Source organism: Rosa chinensis, chromosome 2 (genome assembly GCF_002994745.2).
Source record: "Rosa chinensis cultivar Old Blush chromosome 2, RchiOBHm-V2, whole genome shotgun sequence".
In the NCBI taxonomy this organism is placed as follows: domain Eukaryota; kingdom Viridiplantae; phylum Streptophyta; class Magnoliopsida; order Rosales; family Rosaceae; genus Rosa; species Rosa chinensis.
Genome location: NC_037089.1, coordinates 71,765,375 through 71,793,111, shown reverse-complemented (window position 1 = coordinate 71,793,111; position 27,737 = coordinate 71,765,375). Strand labels below are relative to the sequence as shown.

The window sequence follows — 27,737 nt, the reverse complement described above, 5'->3', positions numbered from 1 at the left end:
TAATTACTCATGTTTTTTTAGTTTTTTATTCTTCTCTCTTCTTCTTTTGAGACTCTATCTTCTTCTTCTCTCTCCTCTTGTTCCTCCCTCCCCTCTTCTTTATCTTTACTCAACCCCAAAAGTTTGCTTCCTTGTCAATTCTTCTAGTTGACTAAGTTGTGGTGCCTTCTTTCCATTGCTTCGGAATGGTGTATGTGCTACTCAATCCCACATTCATCTGCTTTATTTTGTCTCCCCCTTTCCTGGTGAGAGAAAGCCAACCCCAACTAGATGGAATATCATACAATTATTCATATGATTCTATCATCAAAGTTTGAAATCAGATGACAAGAAATGGGAAGAGATCAAACCAATTTGAGCCACTAACAGCAGAAAGGTTGCAGATCTCAGGCTGCTTCTTCCATCACTCTATGTGGTATGGAGACTGGAGAGACCCATAACCATGTGGGTAGAAGAGTTCTCAGAAGGAAAAAACAGAAGAAGAAGAAGAAGAATTGATTAAATCGGTTACAGGCCCAACCGTACCGAACTGACTAATAAAATCAGTACATTGAATTTTGTGGGCGATAGTGATATAATTTTTTGCATACCAATATAAGTTAGTACGGTGCATGGTATCGGTCCATAAGCTCCAGTACCGAACGGAGCTAAGCCACAATGTGCGCCATTTAAAACCGGCTTGGATAATAATAATTTATAAAAAAATTAAAATACAAAATACCAATAAAAAATATATTTAATACTAGCAAATGGTTCCCACTATGCACTTTAATTTTTCCTCCATTAATTCTCGAATCTCTACCGTTTGCTTTTCCGCCTTTTCACGTCTCCAGTGACCAGTCTACTCGACTGTTTGCGGGCTATCCAAGGAGAGCAGTGAACCGACGCATTGCCCCTTGAAACCTACAAAACACCACTTTAGACCCAAATGCTTTAGGTTTCTCCTGTCTCCGCAAACCAACACTAAAAAAAAAAAAAAATGTCCGACGCGCTCTCCATTCGCCGGCAACGCCAACTGGTTCTCTCCGGCACCGGACCATGCCCCGAGTCTTTCGATGCCATCATTATCGAGATCCTCTCATGGCTACCTGTCAAATCTTTGCTTCGTTTCCGTTGTGTATGCAAGGCATGGCGGGCACTGATCTCCCAGTCTTATTTCATCAAGAAGCACCTCATCCGCACCGAAATCAACGCCAGCTTCAAGCTTCTCGTCAAGGAGAGTTTCGTATTCAGGTCCATAGAGTACCAAGCATTATTCAACTGTTTAAGTGATGATGGTACTATTCCCCACAGAGAGCTTGATTTTCCGGAAATCAATCTACCAATGTTTGAATTTCTTTATATGCGGATAATTGGTGCTTGCAATGGCCTCATATGTCTGCTACTAGACTGCGAAACTTCAACTATTATGTTATGGAACCCTTGTACTAGAGACTCCCAGGTATTACCACAACCTCCTATTATTCATAGAGACCTACGGTTCTTCGGATTCGGTTATGATTCCACTACTGATGATTACAAGGTAGTACTGGGTTGTTGGAATTCTAGTTATGAATCTGTTATCGTCTTTACACTCAAAACGGGTTCGTGGAGGAAGCTTCAAAGCCTGACCAAGTATTTTAGGGTGTTATCTATTGGGCGTATAGTTAACGAAGCTCTACATTGGCTACTATATGAACCGTTTGAGCAACCCATGTTCTGTCCTTCAAGAATAGTGTCATTTGATTTAGCGGAGGAGAAATTTCATGAGATTGCATTCCCCTATCCTCCGAATCCGATAGACAGATGTACTCTGGTCGCGGACGTTGAAACTCTCGGTAACTGTTTAACCCTATACTTTCAAACCATGGATTGCAGAGCGGGGTGCGAAATGAAGATATGGGTGATGAAGGAATATGGAGTCAAGGAATCCTGGGCTGAAGTCATAAACATCCCTTCAGGGATTCTAGGTGAACGTTATTCATTCATGAGATGCATTTCTGAGAATGGTGAAGTTTTGATGCGTCTGGGTAGTGTTGGTCCCTTGGCAATATATAATCCCAAGGAAAAGACATTTAGGATTTTGTTGCACCACAATCATGAAGCCTTTTATGATACAGCTACTTATGTAGAAACTTTAGTTTCACCATTCATTGGCAGCTCTATTGGCACAAGCATGTGAGACGAACATTGCGATTCCCTTCACTCCACTCCTTTTGTTTGAGATGCTGAAATGATATGTAAGATTTACGTTCTCCCCTGCTCACTCAATATCTCTGATCCAATGATTGGTAGAGTTAGAGGTAGTCGCGCCACATTGATGATTCAAGTCTGGCTTAACCTCTTGTTTTTGAATCATTACATCTGAGTTGAAAAGTGAAAATGATTAGTCCTTTGTGGATTAAATCTAACTTATGCTGTAAAGTGGCTATTAGCTAATGTCATGAGTGGTGCATTGGTAAAACTTTTATACGCCTTCTCTGCCTCTTTATGCTGGGCTCATTTTTCATGCTTTTAATCACACAAGTAATGCTACTGAAAACTTGAATGTTCCATCTCATCCTCATTGTTTCGTTCAACTACATAATTTACTGAATGCAGCATGGAAACCTCATTAATATTTTGATGTATTAATAAGACAAAATATTAATTCCCAAGAACTCATATGGTCAAAATCACTTTGATCATTTCTTTTTGAACTGCCACTCAACACTCAACTAGTCTTTGGAATTTTCTTTTATATGTCGTAAGGGTTTATAGCTATTTCACAAGACAGACTCCAGTAGTCCAGTAGCCTATTATCATTGCATTTATTTGGTCTGTGACAAGATGGTGTGCTTATCCTTCTTGCCTGATAAAGGTATTGCATCTCCTATACCTATGTCAATCCATTTTCCCCACTTTCTACCCTGGTGCTTGTGAAGCTACACCGGCTACACAGGGAGTTATGCCATGAAAGTTTTAGAACTGGGGCATCAAACATCACCTAATATTGAAGGCCCAACTGATTCTGCCTTCTTGATCTGCTGTGTCTGGTAGCTTACATATGACAAACCCCTTCTGACCTGTGTCTTCTAATTTAGTTATCTTTGGAGTTACTTGATCCCAAATTTACCTGAACTGACTTGCTGTAGAGTGAGTCATTTGTCTGATTGTAATCATTACTGTTTGGATTGAACCTAACTTATGTTGTAGGGTTACTAAAACCGCGTTGTCATCTTTGCTATATTTTGCCTACTCCTTTCATATATCCATTTTTTGCAACTTGGCATCTTGTTTTTGCACTCTTTCTTCTGTTTTCATACTTTAGAACACAACATAAAGCTACCAAAGAAGCAAGTAGATTTTCAGTATAATCCTACTGTACATGGTTCAGCTGCAGCAATTTGGTGTATTTGAAATGCTGGAGTTTATGAATAGCTATATCAATGATTCTATTAACTTGTGCTTGCATGGAAATAGTGTTGTTGAATATAGAAGTTAGAAATGGTTTATGCATCCGTAAACTGTTTTAATCTTGATGCTGGTTAGAGTTGGAATATAAATGCTTGCAGTGATGTTGGACGTTTGATCATAGTTACTGGAAACTCATTCTATTCTGGAAATGCTGGAAACCTTTTTGCATTTTTATACATTTTAATGAAGTTTATATATGTCTACCAACCTGAAGTCCTTGAACAAAATGGAATTTGTACCATGAATCTTTCAAACCTCCGAGTTCTGTATGATATGTAGATCAGTAGATGTAATTGATATGTGGCCCAGTTGCACCAAAAAAGAAATACACTTGTGTTGCAGTTTGTGTCCTGTGCCAGGCGTAAGAAGTTCGAACTTTCTCCCCTCTTAGAGCTAGGTGAGATTACTCCAAACACCGTTGGAGCCTAGATTTCTAAGGGAAACCTGGGAAAAGCCTTGAAATATTTCAATATGGGAATACTTTGAATAATACTTCAGAACTGACTTCTTACAGGCTTGGGCTAAACCCCTATTTAAAATACTACCAGACATTCCCTAGACTTTTCTAGTCATTCCATGCATCCGTCTAGAGCCCACAAACAACATTAAAGACTCCTAATTCCCAGATTACATTAAATGCTAAGACTGCTATAGATAACTACCCCTTAGACTCCTTAAACAACATTTAATAAAGACATTAAAGCAAACAGACAACTACCAAGAACTACATATAAAATTAATTGCATCAATTTGTGACTAGGTTTTCTCTGATAAATGAAATAATTCACACTCGTTTGTAAAATGTCAAACAAGTGCATTTTTTTTTTTGAGAAATAGATAACTTCATTAATTTATCCATGGCCAGAAGGCACATACATCACATGTTGTTTCATATCAACTATACTAGATGGCACAAACAGCCAAACAAATTACAAGTGACCCTCATTGTAGAATACGCACACTTATTAAAGTGTCTAACCAAATGAGAAAAAACCCAAGACTATCTAAGCTCTTACTTTAACAACTTTACTTGCCTAGAGACCTCAATTGGTGTACGGGTAGAGGAGCTAACTTACATAACATCAGACTCTAAAACAAAGGTAGACACAGAAACAGGCCAGCCCACACCAAACACATCAAGAGGTCCAGCCCAAACCAAAAAAAGGAGGTGAAGTGGGCTGAAACACAAAGCCCAACCCACTACCCCACCCTCGTCCCAGCACTAGACGACATGAAACCCGTTAGGGTTAGCCGGAGCTGCCGCTGCCGCCGAGTCAGTCCGATGGATGCCCTACCTGAACAGCCATGGCCTCCATACTGCGCACCAACATGCTAGTATTCCGCCGCTACAAATACAGGACCTCCTCCAAGTCAAGGATCCGCTGGCTTGCTCCGGAAGACTGGCGCAGCTCTCTGCTCTCAACACTACCGCCACACGACGATCGGAACTGGTCTCCTTAGCGAGGGTTTTCAGCGATCTCTCACCCAAAGCCGAGTCTAAAAACAAATCAAAATCCGAGTTCGATCTCTACCACCTACACCACCACACAAGTCGCTATCACTGGGTCCTCGACGCCAGAGCGTCCTTGTCACAGCAGAAGGATCCTCGGAGCCGCTGCTGTACTTCTGCACGAAACCTAGGGTTTCGGCCTGGGTGCTCCTAGAAAACAGGAGCTGTAGATGTGTTTTAAAAAAATGTACATTTTTTTAATGTTAAAAAAAAGTGTGTATAAATATCAACGGTTGAGAATTGTTGGTTCACTTATATTGCCGGTGCGCACAATAACCAAAAAGCTAATCTCAACGACTGCAAGGCTCATGTACTCCCCGTTACTGTCAACGAATCAAAAAGTTTTATGCTCAAGAACCAAAAACGCTGCCTCAATCCAAAAACTACCGACTTGTTTTTAAATCAAGCCTGGCCGGACTGGATAACTACCCTGAGATCAATTAAGTTGAGAGCACTGAACCCACCCCAAGGTTCTACTAGAAGATTCCCATTTCCACTGGAAACCTGCAAAACCCACCACCACTAAAATGTCCGACGCTCTCTCCGGTCGCCGGCAACACCAACTGGTTCTCTCTGACACCAGACCTCACCCCGAGTCTCTTGATGACTTCGATGCTATCATCGTCGAGATCCTCTCATGGCTACCTGTCAAATCTTTGCTCCGTTTCCAGTGTGTGTGCAAGGCATGGCGCGCATTGATCTCCGAGTCTTACTTCATCAAGAAGCACCTCACCCGCACAAAAATCAACACTAGCTTCAAGCTACTTGTGAATGAGAAATTCATTTTCCGATCCATGGAGTACCAAGCGCTATTGAACTGTTTAAGTGATGATGGTACTATTCCGAGCAAAGAGCTTGATTTTCCGGTAATGAATTTTCCACCGTTTGAATTTGAATATGTATCATTGGTTCTTGCAATGGCCTAATCTGTCTACTACTTGTAGAGAAATTACCTTCAACTACTATTATGATATGGAACCTTGTACTAGAGACTCCCAGGTATTACCACAACCTCCTATTATTCCTCAACACGTCAAGTTTTTCGGATTCGATAATGATTCCACTAGTGATGATTACAAGGTAATACTGGGTGGTTGGTGACTTGATACATATACTCTCGCAAGCGTACGAATCGTGTCAAAATAGGGAAGTATTAAGTCCAAAATTATCGCACCACGAGGATTAGTGGCTAACCCACAATCCTTGGGTAGTCGGAACTAAAGTCACTAAGCAAATTAATAAAGGAAAAATAAAACAAATAAATAAACTAATCTAAGGCACCAAGCCTTAGCAATGCTCGGCTTTGATTCTCACCAAAACCTAATCAAAACTAAGAACCTAGTGATGATTATCTACAATGAGTCGGAGTTCAATATTTTGAGAGATGATTTTAGATTAACAAAAAGTAATAAAATATAAAGCAACTAATAAAAATGTAAAGAAATTAATAAAAGTATAACCAAATAAATGGGAATGTCGGGAGTTAGGGAGGTTCCTTCACCCAAATCTTATGTGTCGGAAGCTAATATAATGTAGATGCAAATCTCCTACTTTGGCGGTAGTCGTATCCAAGGGGGTTCAAGGCTCAAGGACCGAAATTCCCTTTCATAGTATTCCTACTCCGGTTCAAGAGTCGAAGAAACTCACTTGACATGAATTAGAGCCGGTTCAAGGGTCACTAATTCACATCAAGAGACGTAGAGATCGAGGAATTAGACTACTAAGCGACCCGCACGCGCATTCACGCAACGGGTGTAAATCACCATGCTTATAACCCCTCGAATACGAAATTAAAGGTTTCTAGCTTAGGAATTAGAGGGGGTCAAGACTCTAACTCCATCCTAGACATGCTCAAAATACACACCCTAGAGTTGAATAGGCTCCTAGACATGCATTTCAACCCAACAATAATTGATATAAGCATCCATCATATGAAAATAGCATCAATACATTAAATTAAACATCTTTTACATAAAATTTGGGTTAGAGACACAACCCCAACCCCCAACAAGGAAATTACTCACAACCTATAAATCCATAATCATAGACATCAAAATTACAAAATTCAAAGAGAAAAGAGTATAGAGGTGTAGGAGAAAACAAGGGTAGCCACAAATAGCTAGAAAGCTAGTGTTAAAGATTATCAATCTCTTCCTTCAATCACTCCCAGAATCTCCTCTAGTTTGTCTACTGCCACTTTATCGGTTTCCTAAGATTATGCTTCAGTTTTGATTCTGTTATCAATGTAATCTTATTGATTCTTGTAACGGTCAATACTCACAACTATATAATGCATAGAATGTAATAGCTCAGTATCAAAGGGAAATCAATTTCAATTTCTACATGGTATCAGAGCAATCTGCCTAACAGCTCTTGATCCTGTGAACTCCAAAACTCTCCCTGGGTGTATGGAGCAAAATTTCTCCAAACACCCACGGGTCTAAAACCGATTGCAGCACTCTGAATCCTTCCTCTTAGTTCATTTTTCAATTCAAGTCAGTTTCCTTTCTTCTTCAGACTTGTTATGTCCTCAAGCTAAGATCTTTCATTTTCACTTCAATTTTCAATCTCAATTCCCTTTTCCCTTGATATCTTTTTCTAGCACCATCATGGCAGAAGCACCATTTTCAATTCCCCACCGTATCCCAACATCCCTTCTCCTCCATTGCTTCCTTCCAAATTAAGCTTAGATTGTTGTTTAGAGAAAAGAAACCCGATTCCTTTGTTCAGTTGCTCTTTCACTCTCTCTGCTTTCTCTCATCTCTCATCTTATCGGCAACAGTTGTGTGTTCCCTGATGTTCAAGCTCTTCTTTTTGCATCCAGATACTCTCCATGTTCCAGAGAACGATCTTCTCTACTTGCTCTCTCTTCTACCTCGCGCTGCCCAACAACCATGATCTTCTTTCACACTTCAATTGCACAGCAATTTCCTCTTCTACATCAGCGTCATTGCGGCTTTCTTCTTCATCGACTGCTCTTCTATAATGGCATCTCTCTCTCTCTCCAACTTCAACTTCGTATCTGCTTCTTTGTTTCCTCTTCACTCAGTTCTGAGTTTCCCTCATCAATCATTGTCCAACAATTTCATATAGACTTTATTCTACCTCTCTTGAATATCTTATTCTCTCCCTCTCTCTTTTGCTTTTGCTTTGTTTAATCGTTCTTCACTCCTTTTTCTTCTCCCCCCATCTTCCCAATTGTCTGCCATCACCAAGCGAAAGCAAATACATCAAGACAAAGAGTCTTGTCTGCCGCATCCTCCCTTTTCCTTTGTTTAAAATTTCTTTTTTGCATGCTTGCACACTCTCTTCCTTTTTTTTTTTTTGTCTAGTGTATCACGTTCTCTCTTGCTTTTATGTTGTTTTTAGTCTCTCTTTTCCTTCCTTTTGCATTTGTTTTGCTTTGTTCAAGCATTTTCCTCACTTTGCATGTGCTTGGAAAATAGATATCTTGCTTAACAACTCTCGGTGAACTCTGTCACCTATTTGGATTCTTCTCATTTCCCTTATTCTAGTTCCATTCTCTTCCTCACTATTTACTCTTCTTTCCAATTCACACAGTTTCGAACTGTTTTTATTCACTCTTCGTCATCTACATTCCAAACTTCTCTTGTAATAGCTTCTCCCCTCATCGTTTTGACCATTGAAATTTCAAGGTCAAATTCCTGCTCTGTAGCCTACCCACTCATGGTTTTCTTCTCATATCTACCATGAACCAGTTACTCACAAATCCACGTCTTCACCCTGTCTCCTCTGCTGTCAGTGTTGCCGCTATCTTTACCAAAGTGCTTCCCAAGCATCGCTTTGCTCCGCATGCCCACCTGCCGAGCCCATTACCATCTTCTACTAACACCAGCCCAACAGAGCTCACGCTGTATTCCTTGCGTGTTCCTTCATCGCCTCACACTGCCTCCAGCCCAAGATCTCCACCATCGCATCTAGCCTGGAGTCTCCTCGGTCGTCGTCTGCTACCCAAGTTCGTCCGTCTCTGCCCATCCAAGGATCCGCCGGCAGATTTACTCACTATGCCATTTCACAAGTCCCGCCATCTTCTCTTTTCTGGCAAACTTGTCCGTCCAGGACCGCCAAGTTTGAGGGGGGCTGTTAAAGATTATCAATCTCTTCCTTCAATCACTCCTAGAATCTCCTCTAGTTTGTCTACTGCCACTTTATCGGTTTCCTAAGATTATGCTTCAGTTTTGATTCTGTTGTCAATGTAATCTTATTGATTCTTGTAATGGTCAATACTCACAACTATATAATGTATAGAATGTAATAGCTCAGTATCAAAGGGAAATCAATTTCAATTTCTACAGCTAGCATGACTATCCTTGAATTACAACTCCCACAATTACCCAAGTCTTGAATCTTATAGAGGTAGAAGCCTTTGATGAATCCTTGAAGCTTTGAGTGAGTAATCCTTCAAATTCCTAAAATATGGAAAATGGAGGAAGATGAGAGGAGAGAAACCCCAACTTCGGCCAAAAGGCCTAGGATGTAGAAAAATGGGTCTTAAGCTTCTGCAATGTGTGTGCAAATGTGCTTAAATACCCCTTTGGGTTCTAGGGTCAAGATTGGACTTGTACCCTAGATCTAATGGCTAAAAAACAAGTAGAAAATGAGTAAAATGAAAAGACTAAAACAACCTAATAAAAATGTAGAGAATTAGAAGTGTAGAAAACATTTTGGAAAATATAAATAGGAGGACAAAAGTGTAAGTGAGTGTGTGCCTAGTGTGAACACAAATAAATATCTCCACCCACATGTGTGATGTGTGTGGTCCACTAACTATTATTGTTATTACATCAATTTTGAATTTGAAATTTAAATACAAAGATGTAATACAAATAGGCTTGAGTCTTCACTTGTGTGCTTCTTTGGTCTTGGGTCTTGGGTCCCGGACTTCTTGCTATTGGGCCAAGTTGACTTGGTTGACCCGATGGTCAATCAGTTGACTTTTCGTCCTTTTGTCGGAAACTCTTGTTTGCTCCAATTTCGCACAACTTCTTCCGAAATCTACAACTCCACTTATTTACAACAAATAAAAATAAAAATAGATTAATTACATAATAATTACTTTTGAGATTAGCTTAATTCTAGTGTTTAGAACGTAATTACGAGCATAAAAATGCATGTAATCAGTTGGGATTCTAGTTCTAAATTTGCTGTTGTGTTTACACTGAAAACGGATCCACATTCAAAGCCTGACCAAGTATAGGGTGTCTGGGATTGGGTATTTAGTTAACGAAGCTCTACATTGGGTACTACATGAACCGCAGAGCGGCTTATAGTCTATCCTTCAAGAATACTGTCATTAGATCTAGCAGAGGAGAAGTTTCATGAGATTGCATTCCCCTATCCTCCCAATCTGGTAGACATTCATAATTTGCATCTGGAGTCGGAGTTTTTAATTATTGCCTAACCCTGTACATTCAAACCAAGTATAGCAGGGCTGGGTGGGAGTTTAAGATGTGGGTTATGAAGGAATATGGAGTCAAGGAATCCTGGACTGAAGTCGTATATATCCCTTCAGGAATTCAAGGTGAACATTATACATGCAGGACATTAATTTCCGAGAATGGTGAAGTTTTGATGTCTCTGTATATCGCTGGCCCGTTGGCAATGTATAATCCGAAGGACAAGACATTTAGGATTTTCTTGGACGACAATCATGTATTCGTGCATAAAATAACTACTTATGTAGAGACTTTAGTTTCACCACTAATTGGCAGTACTATTGGTGCAAGCGTGTGAGACAAACATAGCGAGTCCCGTCACTTCACTCCACTCCTTTTGTTTGAGATGCTGAAGTTATGTGTCAGATTTACGTTCTCCCCTGCTCACTCAATATCTCTGATCCTATGATTGGTCGAGTTAGAGGTAGTCGTGCACTCGTGCCACATTGACGGTTCAACTCCAGCTCAACCTTTTGTTTTTGAATCATTCCATCTGTGTTTAAAAGTGAAAATGATTAGTACTTCGTAAATTAAATCTAACTTATGTTGTAAAGTGATTATTAGCTCATGTTATGAATGGTTTCAAATGCCTTCTCTGCCAGTTTATGTTGGGGTCATTTTTCATGCTTTTAACCACCCAGGTAATGCTACTGCAAACTTGAATGTTCCATCTCATCCTCATTATGCTGCTCAACTGCATAATTTTTTGGAATGCAGCATGGTAAACTTCATTAGTATTTTGATGTAATATTATTTATAAGACAAAATATTCATTCTCAAGAACTCATATATATGGTCAAACTCACTTTGATCATTTCTTTTGAACTACTGCTGAACTATTCTTTGGAATTTCCTTTTCATATGTCGTAAGTTTATAGCTATTTTACAAACCAGACTGAAGTTGCCTATTATCATTGCATTTATTTGTTCTGTGACAAGATGATGTGCTTATCCTTCCTGCAAGATAAAGCTGTCGTGTCTCCTATACCTATGTCAATTCATTTTTTCCCACTTTCGACCCTGGAGTTTGTGAAGCTACACTGGCTACACAGTGAGTTACGCCATAAAATTTTAAAACTGGGGGATCAAACATTACCTAATAATAAACGCCCCACTGATTCTGCCTTCTTGATCAATGATCTGCAGGGTCTGCTAGCTCACAAATGACGAACCCCTTCTGCTCTGTGTCTTCTAAATCAGTTGTCTGTGGCGTTGCTTGATCCCAAACTTGCCAGAACTGATTTGTTGTAGACTGAGTCATTTGTCTGATTGTAATCATTACTGTTGGGATTGAACCTAACTTAAGTTGTAGAGTTACTAATACCGTGTGTCATCTTTGCTATACTTTGCCTCCTCCTTTCATATATCCATTTTTTGCATCTTGGCATCTTCTTTTTGCACTCTTAGTTTCTTCTGTTTTCACTCTTTAGGATACAATATAAAGCTACCAAAGAAGCCAGTAGGCATTCAATGTAATCCTACTATTTAATATTTATGGTTCAGCTGCAGCAATATGGTGTATTTGAAATGCTAGAGTTTATGAATTGCTATAACAAAGATTCCGTTATCTTGTGCTTGCATGTGAATAGTGTTGTTGAATATAGAAGTTAGACATTGTCACGCCCCGAATTTTGAATAAACAATTCAAATCCGAAACATGAATAATAACTATTACAAACCAACGTCCTGAATTTTTTTCTCAAAAACAACCACACTTCACACCTCTCAATAATACAATAAACCACATTCTCAAGTTATTTATTACAGCACACTCTCACTAAATCAAATTGCAAGGCTCAAATGAGCTTAACTCACCTCACTATTACAATTGCTGTAAAATTATAACAAATGCTCTAACCCGCACGATCACCGCCCTGATTCTCCTGACCTACAGGATTACCCGCTACACAATATGAATCGTGTACCGGGAATGCAACAACACCAAACCCGGTAAGCCATGACAGCCCGTATGAGTAAACAAGAAAGAACTGTTGATTTTAATTCATATTTCTTTTAACTCAAGCAAAACAACCAACAATCACAACATCCACGAAGAAATCCACAATCCCCAAAATCAGTCACTAAAATCACCAACTCTTAATCACCAAATATTAATACGGGAACTAGACTCACATCTTTCTTCTCAAAACCCCGAAAGCGTATTTATACAAATACGGTGACTGACAGACTAGAGCTCTACTGCATCGTAGCCCATCACCTGGCCTGGTTGTGGCATCCGATATAATTTGCATTTATCGTAGTTCATCAGCATAGAACGTCCGATACACATACTCAACTTAGCCCATCACCCAACAAGGGTTGTGGCATCATTTACACTCAACCAATCGTAGCCCATCATCCACCTAGTATTAGAGCATCCGATTCCCTCATACTGGTCACTATGTTAACCCTAAACTCAACCAATCGTAGCCCATCTTCCACCTAGTATTAGGGCATCCGATTCCCCCATGATGGTCACTATGTTGACCCTAAACTCAACCAAAATCGAGTACAATAATATTCTTTCACACAATATGATCAATAATTCCATGATATGTACTATTATTGTGTATATATGTACTCAAAATACAACTCCAAAAATCACCAAATCCATACTCAAACATATCATCATTCAATACCACGTCCTCCATAAATTTTCAATATAATTTCACCAATCACTATCATCATAAATGAATATGATAAATCACGTATTCGATTCCACATCAAATAAATCATTATAAAATCACTTATCTCCATGTCATACCATTCCATATATAATCACACATCTCCATGTCATACAATTCCATACATAATCACGTAAATATATATATATATATATATATATATATATATATATACGTAATTATCCGCTCAGGGATAATCACTAATACCAACTATAGTTCAGGCATAAAAATCGTGAAATTCATTTTGTATAATTAAATCATTTTACTTACCTATGGACCGTAGTTGATCAAGTCCATATGATTTAAAACAAATATTTATTTCATAAATATTTTCACACAATTTCGACAAAATAGAATTATTAAAATTATTCGGTTCGTAAAATGAAACACGTGAGGTTTACTCACCTCTAGTCCCGCTGCGTCTTCACTTCAACACAATACACACCGAAACCGCTCACCCAAGGAAGACCGTCAATCACCTAATCAAACATGACTTTAACTTAGCCAACCAACTCATAAATAAAAATAAAGACGATCCAACGGTCGGATCGAAATTATATGATGATCCAACGGTCGGATCCTCACGGATCGCCCATAGGATCATCCCCCAAAATTATCACGAAGATCCAACGGTCAGATCTTCCTGAATCGTCCTTATAAACATCTCCACAAAATTTCATGAAAATCCGACGGTCGGATTCGCACGAATCGCCTTCCAAAACCCTAATTCACAATTATACGAAGATCCAACGGTCGGATCTTCGCCCGTGACCTCACAAGGTCACTGGGACAGTCATACGATCAACATAACAAAACTACAAGTCCATCGGACGGTCCGATCTTCGAAAAACAATAATTGGATTATCGAAATCGATCGAAACCGCAAAAATTCATAATTAATCATACGATAACCAAAAATTATGAATTATATATGCAAACGATCGTATCGAAACGTAGAATCTAAAAATGTAAAGAAATCACATTTTGACACCCGGAGGTGGCCGGAAAAGGGCCGCCGGAGTTTGGACAGCGCCGCCGCCGACCACAACCAATGGTGTCGGGGCCAGGCTGCTCCTCTTCGTCTCATCAAGCTTAACAACTTTCATAACTAGCACAAAGTCTGAAAATGAAAGGAAGTAGGAGAAATTACCTAAAACAGTCGTGATGGCCGGAAAATTTCCAGAAACCGGCGAAATTTGCAGAAACCGTCCAACCTCTTTTCCCACGTAAAAACTTCATCTTTTGGCCTCAATTCCTTCTGGACAGTTGTTAATAACATAAAGGTGAACTCACTGGTTCAAGAATCACTCAAAACGAAGCTCTACAGCTCGAGATATCACGATCGAAAGCTTCGGTGGCCGGAAAATTTCCAGAATCTGGCGAGCTTGAATTCCGACCTAAAAAATTCAATTTCAGGCCTCGATCCCTTCTATAAAGTTTTTCATCTCCTCACTCTGAGTTCCCCAGTCCAAGAAACACTCAAAACGACATCCTGTAGCTCGAGATATCAGGATCCTTTGCTCCGTTGTTCGCTCCGATCGGGGTTGTGAGCTCCAGCCGCCTCCAGCGACAGCGCCGCCGTGAAATGGTGCTTCTGGGAGTTTCAGATGGTTGATACGAACCTGTGGATGGAGTTTGAGAAGGTCTCGTGATCGGTAGTTCGAGCTACCATGGTTGGAATCCAAATCGGGGCTGGACGCATCCGACCTCTTCACCGCTGCTTCCGGCTGTGCCGTGACCAAGACCGCCGCAGGTAGCTTCGCAAGGCTGAGACGAAGCCACAGAAGGTTGTTTGGCGTCGATTGATCACTGGTGGAGGAAGGAAAGGATAGGAGAGCTTTTGCTCTCGTTTTCGTGTTCTCGGACGAAAGAGAGAGGGAGAGTGTGAGTGAGGGAGAGTGTCGGTCGATACTTTACAATGCTGTGGCAGACAAAACTACAAAAAGCAAAGCCTTAAAATATGAAAAGTAAAGCAATGAAATGATGGTTTTGCTTTGATTACAAAATAAAACCGGGTATTACAGACATGGTTTATGCATCCTTAAACTGTCTTTTAATCTTGATGCTGTTTAGAGTTTGAATATAAATGCTCGCACTAATATTGATAGTTTGATAATGGTTACTGGAAAACTTGTTTTTATTCTGGAAATGTTGGAAACCTGTTTGCATTTTGATAAAGTTTATATATGTCTACTAATAATTAAGCTGAAGTCCATTGAACAAAATGGAATTTTTACCATAAATCTTTTAAACCGCCTTTGGAGTTTAATTGATATCTCTGCCCTAGTTGCACAAAAAAAAAAAAAAAAAAAAAAAACTTGCTTTGCAGTTTGTGTCCTGTGATAAGCATAAGAAGTTCGAACTTTCCTCCCCCATTCTGTTTCCATTAAGTCAGATATCTTAGAGCTTTGATTTGCTTTCATTGTAGGGTTTTTGTCCATTTACACCATTTTTAGAGATTTTTTTCCCACTTACCCCACTAAGTTTTTTTAATTCCCTCTTACCCAAAACACTCTAAGGAGGTCTTCCCTAATACCCAATTAAGATTTTTTTTTTGTTTTTATTATTTTTTTAATACCATTTTACCCTCACCTTTGTTACTTAGAGAGAGAGAGAGAGAATGGAAGAGAGAGAAACCATAGGGGACTTCGCCGGAGTCTGATCACCGACAGCCAGATTCCGGTCACCGGCAGCCGGATTCCGGCCAACTTCGCCGGAATCCGGCCAATTTTCGCCGGAATCCGGTCACCTGCCGCCAGATTCCGATCACCGGCTACCACCCACCAGAAAGTTTTTTTGCCCCCAATAGACGTCTATTGCCCCCTAATAGACATCTATTGCCCCCAATAGATGACTATCAGCCATGTATTGCCCCCCAATAGACGTCTATTGCCCCTCAATAAAGGGGCATTAGACGACTATCAACCATGTATTGCCTCTCAATAGACGTATATTAACCATGTATTGCTCTCCCAATAGACGACTATCAGCCATGTATTGCCCCCCAATAGACGTCTATTGCCCCTCAATAGATGTCTATTACCCCCCAATACACGCTTTAATAGATGTTTATTGCCCCAATAGAACTTTCAGTGGCCAGAATAGAAACTAATCTCCCTAAATTTAGACACATAAAACTTTAATTATAGAAAAAACAAGGAGATTACATCAATTCAAAATGTCTATTGCCCTCCAGTAGACGTCTATTGCCCCCCAATAGACGTCTATTAAAAGATAATAAAACGTTTTTTTTTCGTCCTATGCCTTCTGCCCACATTTACACAAAAAAAAAAAAAAAACTCGGCAACTAGAATTTACAAATAAAAGCTGTATTACCCATGAGTGATGAGTGCCAATAAAACAATTATGGTAAAAAATACTTTACAAAAGCAACTACAGTGTCGATTCGTCCGATTGCTCTACATTACCAAATCTCATACCTCCTCCTCCTCACCGATCGACATTTCGCATTGCCAAATCTAAAACGAATCGTAGTAATCGGATTGTTGAATTTTAGTCCGCTTTGGTTGATTTTGAAATTGTGTGGATTTTCAGATGCTGATGAAATTCGAGACCAAGAGTAACCGTGCCAAGGGGCTGAGCTTCCCCAGCAAGAGGCCATGGATTTTGGTGAGTCTTCACAGCGGAGCTCGAACTCAAATCGCCGTAGAGGCAAATAGAGCCGTCATGGACGACGCTGCACCGCTTCGACAACGCATCGAGGAGCTCGATCTGGTACGAGCTGGCATACGCAGAGGCCAAGGGCCGGGTTGGGCGGGGAAGGTAAGAAGAAGAGGTGGGCTTCGTCCTCCGGTTCCAGATCTGCCATGGCAGAGAGAGAGAGAGAGAGAGAGAGAGAGAGAGAGAGAAGTGGAGAGTCTGGAGAGAGACAGAGAGAAGAGAGAGATCAAAGGGAGGAGAGTAATTATTTAATTAGGAAGTGGGCAGAATAGTCATTTTAATTTAAATTGGGTTAGTGGGAAAAAAAAATTGTTGTTGGGGTAAGTGGGATAACTTTAGTTCATTTTGGGGCTTTTGGTCAAGGACCCTTCATTGTATCATCCCTGGAAAGAAATCCTTAAAAAAGTTATATAGAAAGGCTTCTATCAAGTTTCGGCTGAAGCAGATTCAAAAGCTAATTACATATTATGTGAATGGTAGATATAACGACTCCACAAATTGAAAGGTTGAAAACTGTCATTCTATGATATCTGCATTCTTAAGAATTCTTTTAAATAAGGGTCCTTGACCCAAAGCACCAAAATTTGACATAATTATCCCACTTACCCCAATAACAGATTTTTATTCCCACTAACCCAAATCAAATGAAAATGACAAATATGCCCTCAGCCTAATTAAGAAACTACAAGTACTGCCACCCCTCATCTCTCTCTCCCATACCGATCTTTCTCTTCAGCGCTCTCTCTCTTCTCCGGCACTGTCTCTCTCTCCTCCGGCGTTGTCTTTCTCTTCTCCGGTTATGGATAGCGAATCGGTTTAGTAGCAACAGAGGGAGTTGGATCGGGTTAAGGGGCCGTGGAGCCCCGAAGACTGCGTCGGCGTCGGCGGAGGCATTTCGATTGAGGAACAGCATCACCACCACCTCAGGCCGGAGAAGAAATCGGTCTGTTTCGGTGTCGGGCCTCAGATACAGTCCAACGAGCCCGTTCAGATCAGACGTCAGTGACTCCGGCGCGGTGCCTGCAGTCTCGTTGGGGCAAGTGTTCAGGCCGGTAGCGAGAGCAGTGTTGAGCAGTGTTAAGGAGGGAGTCGCCGCCGAGCTAGAACGACATGATCTACAATGAACCGGAGCCGTCAAATCTGCTGACTCTGGAGGCTACTCGACCGAGTTGGGGACTCACCGAGAAGAAAGAACGACGTCGTTGCAGCAGCAGGACGAGGCTGAGAATGAGAACAAAACGATGTCGTTTGGGCCGGAGTTCATGTCTTTTATGCAGGAGTCCTAATCATGGTTAGACATGGATGACATGAACGGTCAGCACTTTAGTATACCAAGCTTTCAGAACTCAACAATACATTAGCGGGAATAAAAGTTGCTGGGGTTGGGTCTTTTTGATATTGACATATGAGTAGGGTAAATTAATTTCTTGTGATGCCTCTTTTCATGATGAATTCAAAGCTGCAATATATATTATTGGGGGGCAATAGACGTCTATTGGAGGGCAATAGACATTTTGAATTGATGTAATCTCTTTGTTTTTTTTCTGTAATCAAAATTTTATTTGTCTAAATTTAGGGAGATTAATTCTCATTCTGACGACTGAAAGTCCTATTGGGGGGAAATAGGCGTCTATTGGGGGGCAATAGACGTCTATTGGGGGGCAATACATGGCTGATAGTCATCTATTGGGAGGGCAATACATGGTTAATGGAGGCAATACATGGTTGATAGTCGTCTAATGCCCCTTTATTGGGGGGTAATAGACGTCTATTGGGGGGCAATACATGACTGATAGTCGTCTATTGGGGGGCAATACATGGCTGATAGTCGTCTATTGGGGGGCAATAGAAGTCTATTAGGGGGAAATAGACGTCTATTGGGGGCAAAAAAACTTTCCGGTGGGTGGTAGCCGGTGATCGGAATCCGGCGGCCGGTGACCGGATTCCGGCGAAAATTGACCGGATTCCGGCGAAGTTGGCCGGAATCCGGCGGCCGGTGACCGGACTCCGGCGAAGTCCCCTATGGTTTCTCTCTCTTCCATTCTCTCTCTCTCTCTAAGTAACAAAGGTGAGGGTAAAATGGTATTAAAAAAATAATAAAAACAAAAAAAAAATCTTAATGGGGTATTAGGGAAGACCTCCTTAGAGTGTTTGGGGTAAGAGGGAATTAAAAAAACTTAGTGGGGTAAGTGGGAAAAAAATCTCTAAAAATGGTGTAAATGGACAAAAACCCTTTAAATAAATTCCGTTCAATCATATTGTGCTTAGATAATTTAACAAATCTTGATCAATTGACAATTAAATCTAGATGTTTGACAAGTGAATCAAGATGGTGGAACGTGACGTTCGGCTTAATGTGATGCAAATCAATTTCGATTGGTGTAGTTGCGAAGAAACTTTTTGTATAAGATAAATAAATAAATTTTTATTTTTAATTTCTAATTTATTTAAAAAAAAAACAATATCCAACATCCGTTCCTTTTTTCATATCCATAAAAGGTGAGAACAGTGAAACCGAACTCAGGTTCTTACTACTTTTCCGATTCCCATTTTCAAATATTCAATTGAGATATGCTTTAGCCTTCTCTGCGGTAGCCACAAACTTAGCATGTCGGACGCTCTCTTCAGTCGACAGCAGCAACAACTGGTTCTCTCCGGTACCGGACCTAGCTCCGAGTATCTTGATTTCGGTTCTGTCATCGTCGAAATCCTCTCATGGCTACCCGCCAAATCATTACTCCGCTTCCGGTGCGTATGCAAACCATGGCGGGCCTTGTTCTGCGATCCTTATTTCATCAGTAGACACCTCAGCCGCATCAACACCAAAACAATCAACAGCTACTCTCTCTTTGTTAAGGAGATCTCCACTTTCCGATCAATGGACTGTGAAGCATTATTCAAGTATTCAAGCCATGATGATGGTCCTGTTCTGAGCAGAGAGCTTCATTTTCCGATACTTGATCCGCCATTTGAATTTTACTATATAGATATCATTGGTTCATGCAATGGCTTGATATGCCTACTACTTGATTGGAATACTTCAGTTATTATGTTATGGAATCCTTGCACAAGAGAATCCAAGGTGTTACCGCAACCTTCTATTAAGAACCTCCCAAAGTTTTATGGATTCGGTTATGATTCCACAACCGATGATTACAAGGTAATAGTGGGTAGTTTTTCGTCTACTTCAAGTTATGAATATGTTGTTGTTGCTTATACACTAAAAACGGGTTCATGGAGGAAGCTTCAGAGCCTGAACCAGAATTTTAGGGTGCTTTGGCATGGCTGTTTAGTAAACGAAGCTCTACATTGGGTACTAGATGAACGGGATGAGGATCATAGGGTGATTGCTTCCAAGATAGTGTCATTTGACTTAGCCAAGGAGAAATTTCATGAGATTGCATCCCCACATTGTCCTAATCCTATTGCCAGAATTAATTTGGTTGCAAGAGTAGGAAATATTAGAAATTCTTTAACCTTGTACAGTCGACCCATCTCAACCAGAGCTGGGTTAGATTTTAGAATGTGGGTGATGAAGGAATATGGAGTCGAGAAATCCTGGAATGAAGTCATGAAAATCTCTCCGGAGGTTCTACCTGGAGATTATTGCAAGTGTTTGAAACCTTTATGCATTTCTGGTGATGGTGTAACTTTGATCGAAGTGTTTATTGATTTAGAAGATAGAGGCTTCTTGATATTGCACAATCCGAAGGAAAAGACATTTAGGGACGTTACTAAAACTTGTTTGTCTAAAACAGCTACTTATGTAGAAACCTTAGTTTCCCCATTAACAGGCAGTGGCGTGTGAAACAAACATTGTAAGATGCTGAAGAGGTTTTTGGGATGACACCGAGTGAGGTCCCTGATTTCATGGGTGATGATATGATCAGTAATCAGGAACCGATTATGTAAACCGATGACACCTGTGAAACCAACATGCTGAATTCTCATTCCTGATTTCTATTGTATATCATGAATCTCTCAAAGCTTCTTTGAGTTCTGTAAGACATTTTGATGCAATTGGTATCTCTGTCTCACTTATTGCATGTATGAATCATTGTTATAACTCCACTCTGTCTGCATGTATATATACTTTGGTAGTACTTGCAGATAAAATACTTCTCTGAATATGTTAAGTTTGTAGCTATTTTAGACAAAGTCCAGGTCCCTGTAACCTCTGCAGCAATTTTTTTCTGTGATCAACACAATAGTCTTGACCTTTCCTCTACCATGTTGTTTCAGTGAAGATGTGTGTCAGATTACTTTCAGCTCGATTGGTTTTTGTTGTCATTTTAGTAGCATTAGCTTGAAAGGAGAAAGATACTATTTTTCATAACTGACTGGCTATATGAATAAGTGAAATGCTTGGTAAGTGCTATTCATGGACTCTTAATTGTGACATAAGTTGGTTAGCTAGTAGGTTGTTACTATGGGAAGTACAAGAAGAAAGGTAAACTTCATCAATACTTTGATTTAATATTAATAAGACAAAATATTCATTCTCAATAACTCATATAGTTAAAATCCCTTTGATTATTTCTTTTTGAACTGCTGCTGAACTATTCTTTGGAATTTTCTTTTATATGTCGTAAGTTTATAGCTATTTTATAAGACAGACTGAAGTTGCCTATTATCATTGCATTTATATGTTCTGTGACAATTCAATATGATGTACTTATCCTTCTTGCGTGGTAAAGCTATTGCATCTCCTATCCCTATGTCAATTCATTTACCCTACTTTCTACCCAGGTGTTTGTGAAGCTACACTGAAACTACAAAGGGTGATAAGCTGTAGAAGTTCTAGAACTGTGGCAACAAACATCACCTAATATTGAAGGCCCTGCTGATTCTGCCTTCTTGATCAATGATCTGTAGTGTATGGTAGATCACATATGACGAACCCCTTCTGCTCCTCATGTGTCTTCTAATTCAATTATCTGTGGAGTATCTGGAATTCTGGATGCCTAATTATGCCAGAATTGACTTGTTGTAGAGCAAGTCATTAATCTGATTGAAATCACATCTGTTGGGATTGAACTTCTGTAGGTAGTGTTACTAACAATGTGTGTCATGCTTTGCTATGCTTTGTCTACTCCTTTCATATATCTATTTTTTGCATCTTGGCATCTTGTTTTGCGCACTCTTCGTTATGTCTTTGCACTTTGAAACACAATATAAAGCGACCAAGGAAGCAAGTGTAATCCCTACTATCTGGTTCAGCTGCAGGAATTTGGTGTGTTGAAATTGCTAGAGCATGAATTGCTGTAACAATGATTTGGTTATCTTGCATGTGTTGCACGTGAGTGGTGTTGTTGAATATAGAAGTTAAGACATGGTTTATGCATCCTTAAACTGTCTTTTATTCTTGATGCTGTTTAGAATTGGAAGATGAATGCTCGCAGTAACGTTGGAAGTTTGATCATGGTTACTGGAAGCTCGTTCTAATCTGGAAATGTTGGAAACCTTTTTGCATTTTTAATAACTTTATATATTTCCACTGACCTGATGTCCATAGAATAATAAAATGGGTTTTATTTTTTTTATATTTTTTTTATCATAAATCTTTTAAACCTCCTTCGAGTTCTGTATGATATTTATAGTAATTGAATCTCTGCCCCAATGGCACCAAAAAAGAAACACACTCGTGTTGCAGTTTGTGTCCTGTGACGACAACAATTGCAGCAATTTGTTCTTAGTAATTACCATTCCCTTTACTTGCTTAATTTCTTGATTGTCAAATTTTTTGGTAAGCATGTTGTTTTGGGCGTTGCATGGTTTATTCAGACTTGATTAGGAAACGATTTACGTTCTTTGTAGACGAATCATTTACTCTAGGATTTGGCAACATAAACCATCACGATTTTCAGATTCCAAAGCCAAGTAGAATATGTGTTTCATTGTATCATCCCGTGAAAGAACTCCCAACTAGAAAGGCTACCATCAAGTTTTGGTTGAAGGAGATTCATAGCTAAATACAGACAATATTAATGGTAGCTTATGATATCCAAAGTGTCTGCTGAATCATTTTTGTTCACTCATATTTTAAGACAAGTCATCGTGTTCATCACAGATGATCTAACAAATTTTTGCCAATCGACAATTGAGCTTAAGTTGCGGCAAACGATCATTTTTTTATCAATTTTACTTCGTTGATATCATTGCTTCTTGCAGAGTTGCAGTGGCTTGATATGTTTGCTACTTGATTTGAACACCACAACTATTCTGTTATGGAATCCTTGCACTAGAGAATCCAAGGTGCTACTGCGATCTCCTATTGAGAACCTCCCAAAGTTTTTTGGATTCGGTTCTGATTCCACAACCGATGATTACAAGGTAATAGTGGGTAGTTTTCCTCCCACTTGCAGTTATGAATATGCTTGCTGCTTTTACACTAAAAACGGGTTCATGGAGAAAGCTTCAGAGCCTGAACAAGAATTTTAGGGTGTTGGGCATGGCTGTTTTGTAAACGAAGCTCTACACTGGGTACTAATAAGTGAATGGGATGAGGATGGTAGGGTGATTGCTTACAAGTTACAAGTTTGTGTCATCTCGACTAAGTCAAGAGAAATTTCATGAGATGCTAATAAAATGACGGACATAAGTACTTAATAACAATAATAATAATAATAGTAGCATTTGTTGAAGAGAATACTCAGCTTCAACGTTCTCAATATATAGAACATTGATCCCTTTGGGATACAATCAAACCCAATAAAAATTTATTGAGCTACTTACATTTATCCACATGAACGTAATTAATTTCATTGGCAATTTAATTCATGCCCTAGGCACATAATAAATAAAGATGACCTCTATGAAGAAGCTTGCTTGTGTCAAAAAGAAATTTACCTCAAGAATTTTACATTAGGAATACCTTAACTGGGTTTGCAATCAATTAATAGTTTTGCATCAGCAATCAAACATCATGGAGGTTGAAAAAAAAATGGAGGATTGGTGAAAAAAGAAAAGAAAAATGAATATTTGTAAAAATAACAATAATAATGAATGGTGTTGTGGTGAGTAAATCACCTCAAGTTTCTATATATATTACAAAGTCTCCATATATTGTTATGTCAGTAATTTAAGGGAGGTCTAATAAAATTACCAAAATCTATATATTACAAAGTCTCCATATATTGTTATGTCAATAATTTAAGGGAGGTCTAATAAAATAACCAAAATCTCGTACTTTACTATTAGGCAGAATAATTAGGATTTCCTTCAAAACCCTAAGCGACTCTAGTAGCCGCTCTCAAAGAAAACCCAAAACCTAGCCTCTCCTTCAAGGCTGCACATCCTCTACCACCGCAAGCATGACGTCCATTGACGATGTTATGGCGAGCTTTGCCGCTTCTCTAGCCCTAGAGGGCTCTGAAGTTGTGGACATCTCCCATTTGAATGACACAGGAAATAGATCAACCTCTCAAGCTTTTCTTCTAGCCAAACCTCTGACGAAAAAACACTTTTGCGCCGCAGATCTCCAACATCATTTTAGACGTATTTGGGTACTTGAGGGAGGCTGCAAGGTGCAGGACTGCACACAGGGACAATATGTTTTTACTTTTGATCAGAAAAGAGACCGGAACAAAGTACTTCGGGGAGGGCCGTGGTACTTTAATCGTGCCCCTGTTCTGCTGCAACAATATGATGGCTTCGAGGATTCGCTTGCAGTCCCAATGAACCTGCTCTTCTTTTGGGTTAAAATTACAGGTATTCCACCAGCCCTAGAAGAGAAAAATACCATTATGAATGTTGCATCTCTTGCCGGAAAGCATCTGGATTTTGATCAAAAGTTGTTTGATAACAAAGGCCTTATTAGGGTTCATGTTGCGCATGCTTTCTCGCATACAACCTTTCTTTCTGAAACGTATGCTAAAAATCATCCCTGGTGTTGTGAAAGAAATAACATTTTTCTTTGAGAACTTACATGGCATGTTTTTTTTTTCCGCTAAAATATGATTGGAGAGAGCAGAGCCTCCCAACCTGATTTATTAAAAGAGCTGGATGATACAAACAAAAGAAGGGAGGACAACGCCCATACCCCTAGCCAAAAAACAGAAAAGCTATGCTAAAGAGGTTCTAACCCCTAGTCGATCAACAGATGAAAAGCGACAAGAAAACTACAACTCAAATAAACCGAAAATTGGGAAGACCAAGTGAGTCTCGTCGACAAAAATCCAGAAGAAAAGGAGGAGCCTCATTCCACCACACCAAGCCTGATGATGACAAACCAACATTAGCAAGCACATCTGCCACCTGATTTCCCTATCTAAAAATATGAGAAGATTTAAATTGCATATGCGAGATACGGTGCAAACAATTATCCCAAGCAACATGGAACCTCCATGGAACAAGATGTGGTGCACGAAGGAAATTAAGAACCATAGCTGAATCAACTTCAAGCCAAATGTGCTTCCACTCCCTAACCCAAACAAGCTCAATTGCCTAAATAACCGCCATGATCTCCGCATCGACGAAACTAGGAATCTCAAGATTAGAAGCACAAGCATTCATAAAAGAGTCCTGATAGTCCCTAAACACTCCACCGCAACCTGCTCTTCCCGAAACACGTTGCCATGCACCATCTGTATTAATCTTCACCCATCACATAATTGGAGGAATCCAATTAACCTCAACAATCCTTGGAGTCCGATGAGGACGACAACTAACACCAAAATATTTTAAGATTTGAAGCTCAACCATTGAATTATACATGCTCCATGTGGCTAGTTTACTAGCAGCTTGAACATGACCCATAATTAACCTCTTCGTAACCACACAATTATCATGCTTCAATTTGTTTCTAGCTCCACAGTAACCACACAATTATCATGCTTCAATTTGTTTCTAGCTCTCCATATAAACCACAAAGTAGTGGTAAAACAAATAAGCCAAACTTCCTTTACTTGGGAGCTAAGACCAACACACCCCAGGTTTAATAAATCCAACAATGAAGCTGGCATATAGGTCAAATTAAAAACTGCAACCCAGCTATCCCATAACAAAGTAGAGAATGGACAAGTCATAAAAATATGAATCAACGACTCTTCATTTAAACCACAAAGAACACAGCGAGAAGCCAAACAAATACCACAACGCTGCAACAAGTCCTCTGACAACACCCTACCCCGTAAGACCTTCCACACATGAAGAGAGATTCGAGGAATAATAAATTTTGTCCAAATAAGCTTACCCCAATCTGCGAGCGGAAGATGTGGGTGTAGGAAATGAAAATCTTCCGTCGCTGTTAGCTCACTAGAAGAGGATGGAGACCAAATCAACTTGTCGGGTTTGTTAGGAACCATAGCAACAGGCACTGCTCTAATTAACTCACACAAGTTAGAAAAATGATTTTGGAGTAACGCAGGAAAACTCTGAGATCCATTATGAATAAAATCTACCACCAACCCATCAGCAATAGTAGACATATTTGTGTAAGGCCCAAAAAAATGGAGAAGTGGCTTTCCCAAAAAATTGTCTCGCCAGAAAGAAATTTTCTCACCCAAGCCAATAATCCACCTTGAGTTCTCCTGAATTAGATCCCAAAAGCGCCTTACACCCGGCCAAATAGAGGAACTAGCATATGAATGACGCAAAACTCCATTACGGCAAAACTGACCTCGAAGAAAAGAACTACCCAATGAAGGAGAAGAAAAAACCTCCCAACTCCGCTTAAGAAGGAGAGAGTGATTAAGAACAATCAACTGCTTAAGGCCTAGCCCACCCTCCTCCACCGGTGAACAACAAGTTTTCCAAGAAATTAAAGGGATACCACACTTATCAATAGAGCCAGACCATAGGTAATTGCGACACTAGACTTCCACCTGATGCAACAAAGAAATAGGCCATTCATACACTTGGAAACTATAAACAAGCATGCTGTTAAAAACCGATTTTAACAATTGAAGACGGCCTGCCATAGAGAGTAGAGAGCCCATCCAACTAGAGAGACGCACCCGAATTTTATCCATCAAAGGCCGGAAATATGAGACACGAGGCTTCCCACGGAAAATAGGCACACCTAGATAAGAGAAAGGAAACTCCCCAATAGGAATGCCGAGAGAGCTACTAATAGAATGCCTTCGGTAAAGAATGTGTCTGCTAAGAAAAGCTTGAGACTTAGACTTGTTAATTTTTTGCCCTGAATTAAGCCCATACTCCTCAAAGAAAGTCATAACCAACTCCAAACTGCGTTTATCTCCTCGACAGAAAATTATCACATCATCAGCAAATAAAACATGTGAAGGAGCCAATGTCCCCCTTGGGAAAGAAATAGGGTGCAACAGACCACTACTCAACAACTCATAGAGACCCCTACTAAGAACCTCTTCTGCCAAGCAGAAAAGAAGAGGGGACAAAGGATCTCCTTGGCGCACTCCACGGCCGCAAGAAAAATAACCCACCGACGTCCCATTAATTAACAGAGAGAGTTTCGCCGAATGAAATAAAACCTTAACCCAGTGCACAAAAATTGGGTGAAAGCCAAAGGCCTCCAAAACCTTCAAAATGAAATCCCAGGAAATAGTATCAAAAGCTTTGGCAATATCCATTTTAATTGCAACATTTCCACCATGACATTTGGAGTCCAATAGATTAATACACTCTGAAGTAGTAATAATGCAGTCCAATAGATTAATACACTCTGAAGTAGTAATAATGCAGTCCGCTATGTATATTCAGCACATTAGAAAAAAACCCTAGTACTCAAAGGCACCGCACGCACACAAGCTTGGTCTAGAGGCTGTCGGATGGGTGATGGTGGCCTACGGTTCTCTGGCCTCTAGGATTTGCGGCAACCCGAAGTCGACAACGGGTTCCGGTCTTCGTTATGGTTTGAAGCCTCTCTGTGGCTTGGGCTGTCGTGGGTTTCAGGCTTAAGGGGCGGCGTAAGCTAGCTTGGGCTCCTAGCGGCGGCGCAGCGGCATTGACAGGGTATGGTTGACCTTCCTGAGCCATTGGGGATCAGGTCCT

The 27,737-nt window shown here is 40.0% G+C and overlaps 2 protein-coding genes and 1 long non-coding RNA gene across 3 annotated transcripts; 2 read left to right on the top strand and 1 right to left on the bottom strand.

Annotated features, from left to right (window-relative positions):
• Positions 1–979: 979 nt before the first annotated feature.
• LOC112184933 (F-box/kelch-repeat protein At3g23880) lies at positions 980–2,161 on the top strand. Its single transcript, XM_024323158.1, has one exon. The coding sequence runs from the start codon at positions 980–982 to the stop codon at positions 2,159–2,161; it is 1,182 nt and encodes a 393-aa protein (XP_024178926.1).
• Positions 2,162–12,021: 9,860 nt separating this feature from the next.
• Positions 12,022–15,025, bottom strand: LOC112188062. Its single transcript, XR_002931291.2, has 3 exons — positions 14,236–15,025; positions 13,491–13,564; positions 12,022–12,304 (listed from the first exon to the last, which is right to left on the bottom strand). It is a non-coding gene; the product is annotated as an uncharacterized LOC112188062 (long non-coding RNA).
• Positions 15,026–19,272: 4,247 nt separating this feature from the next.
• Positions 19,273–22,304, top strand: LOC112189832 (F-box/kelch-repeat protein At3g23880). The gene is made up of 2 exons (XM_024329188.2): positions 19,273–19,926; positions 21,516–22,304. Exons 1-2 carry the CDS (start codon positions 19,375–19,377, stop codon positions 21,534–21,536), a joined length of 573 nt encoding a protein of 190 aa, XP_024184956.1. The 5' UTR covers positions 19,273–19,374; the 3' UTR covers positions 21,537–22,304.
• The last annotated feature ends 5,433 nt before the right edge of the window (positions 22,305–27,737 follow it).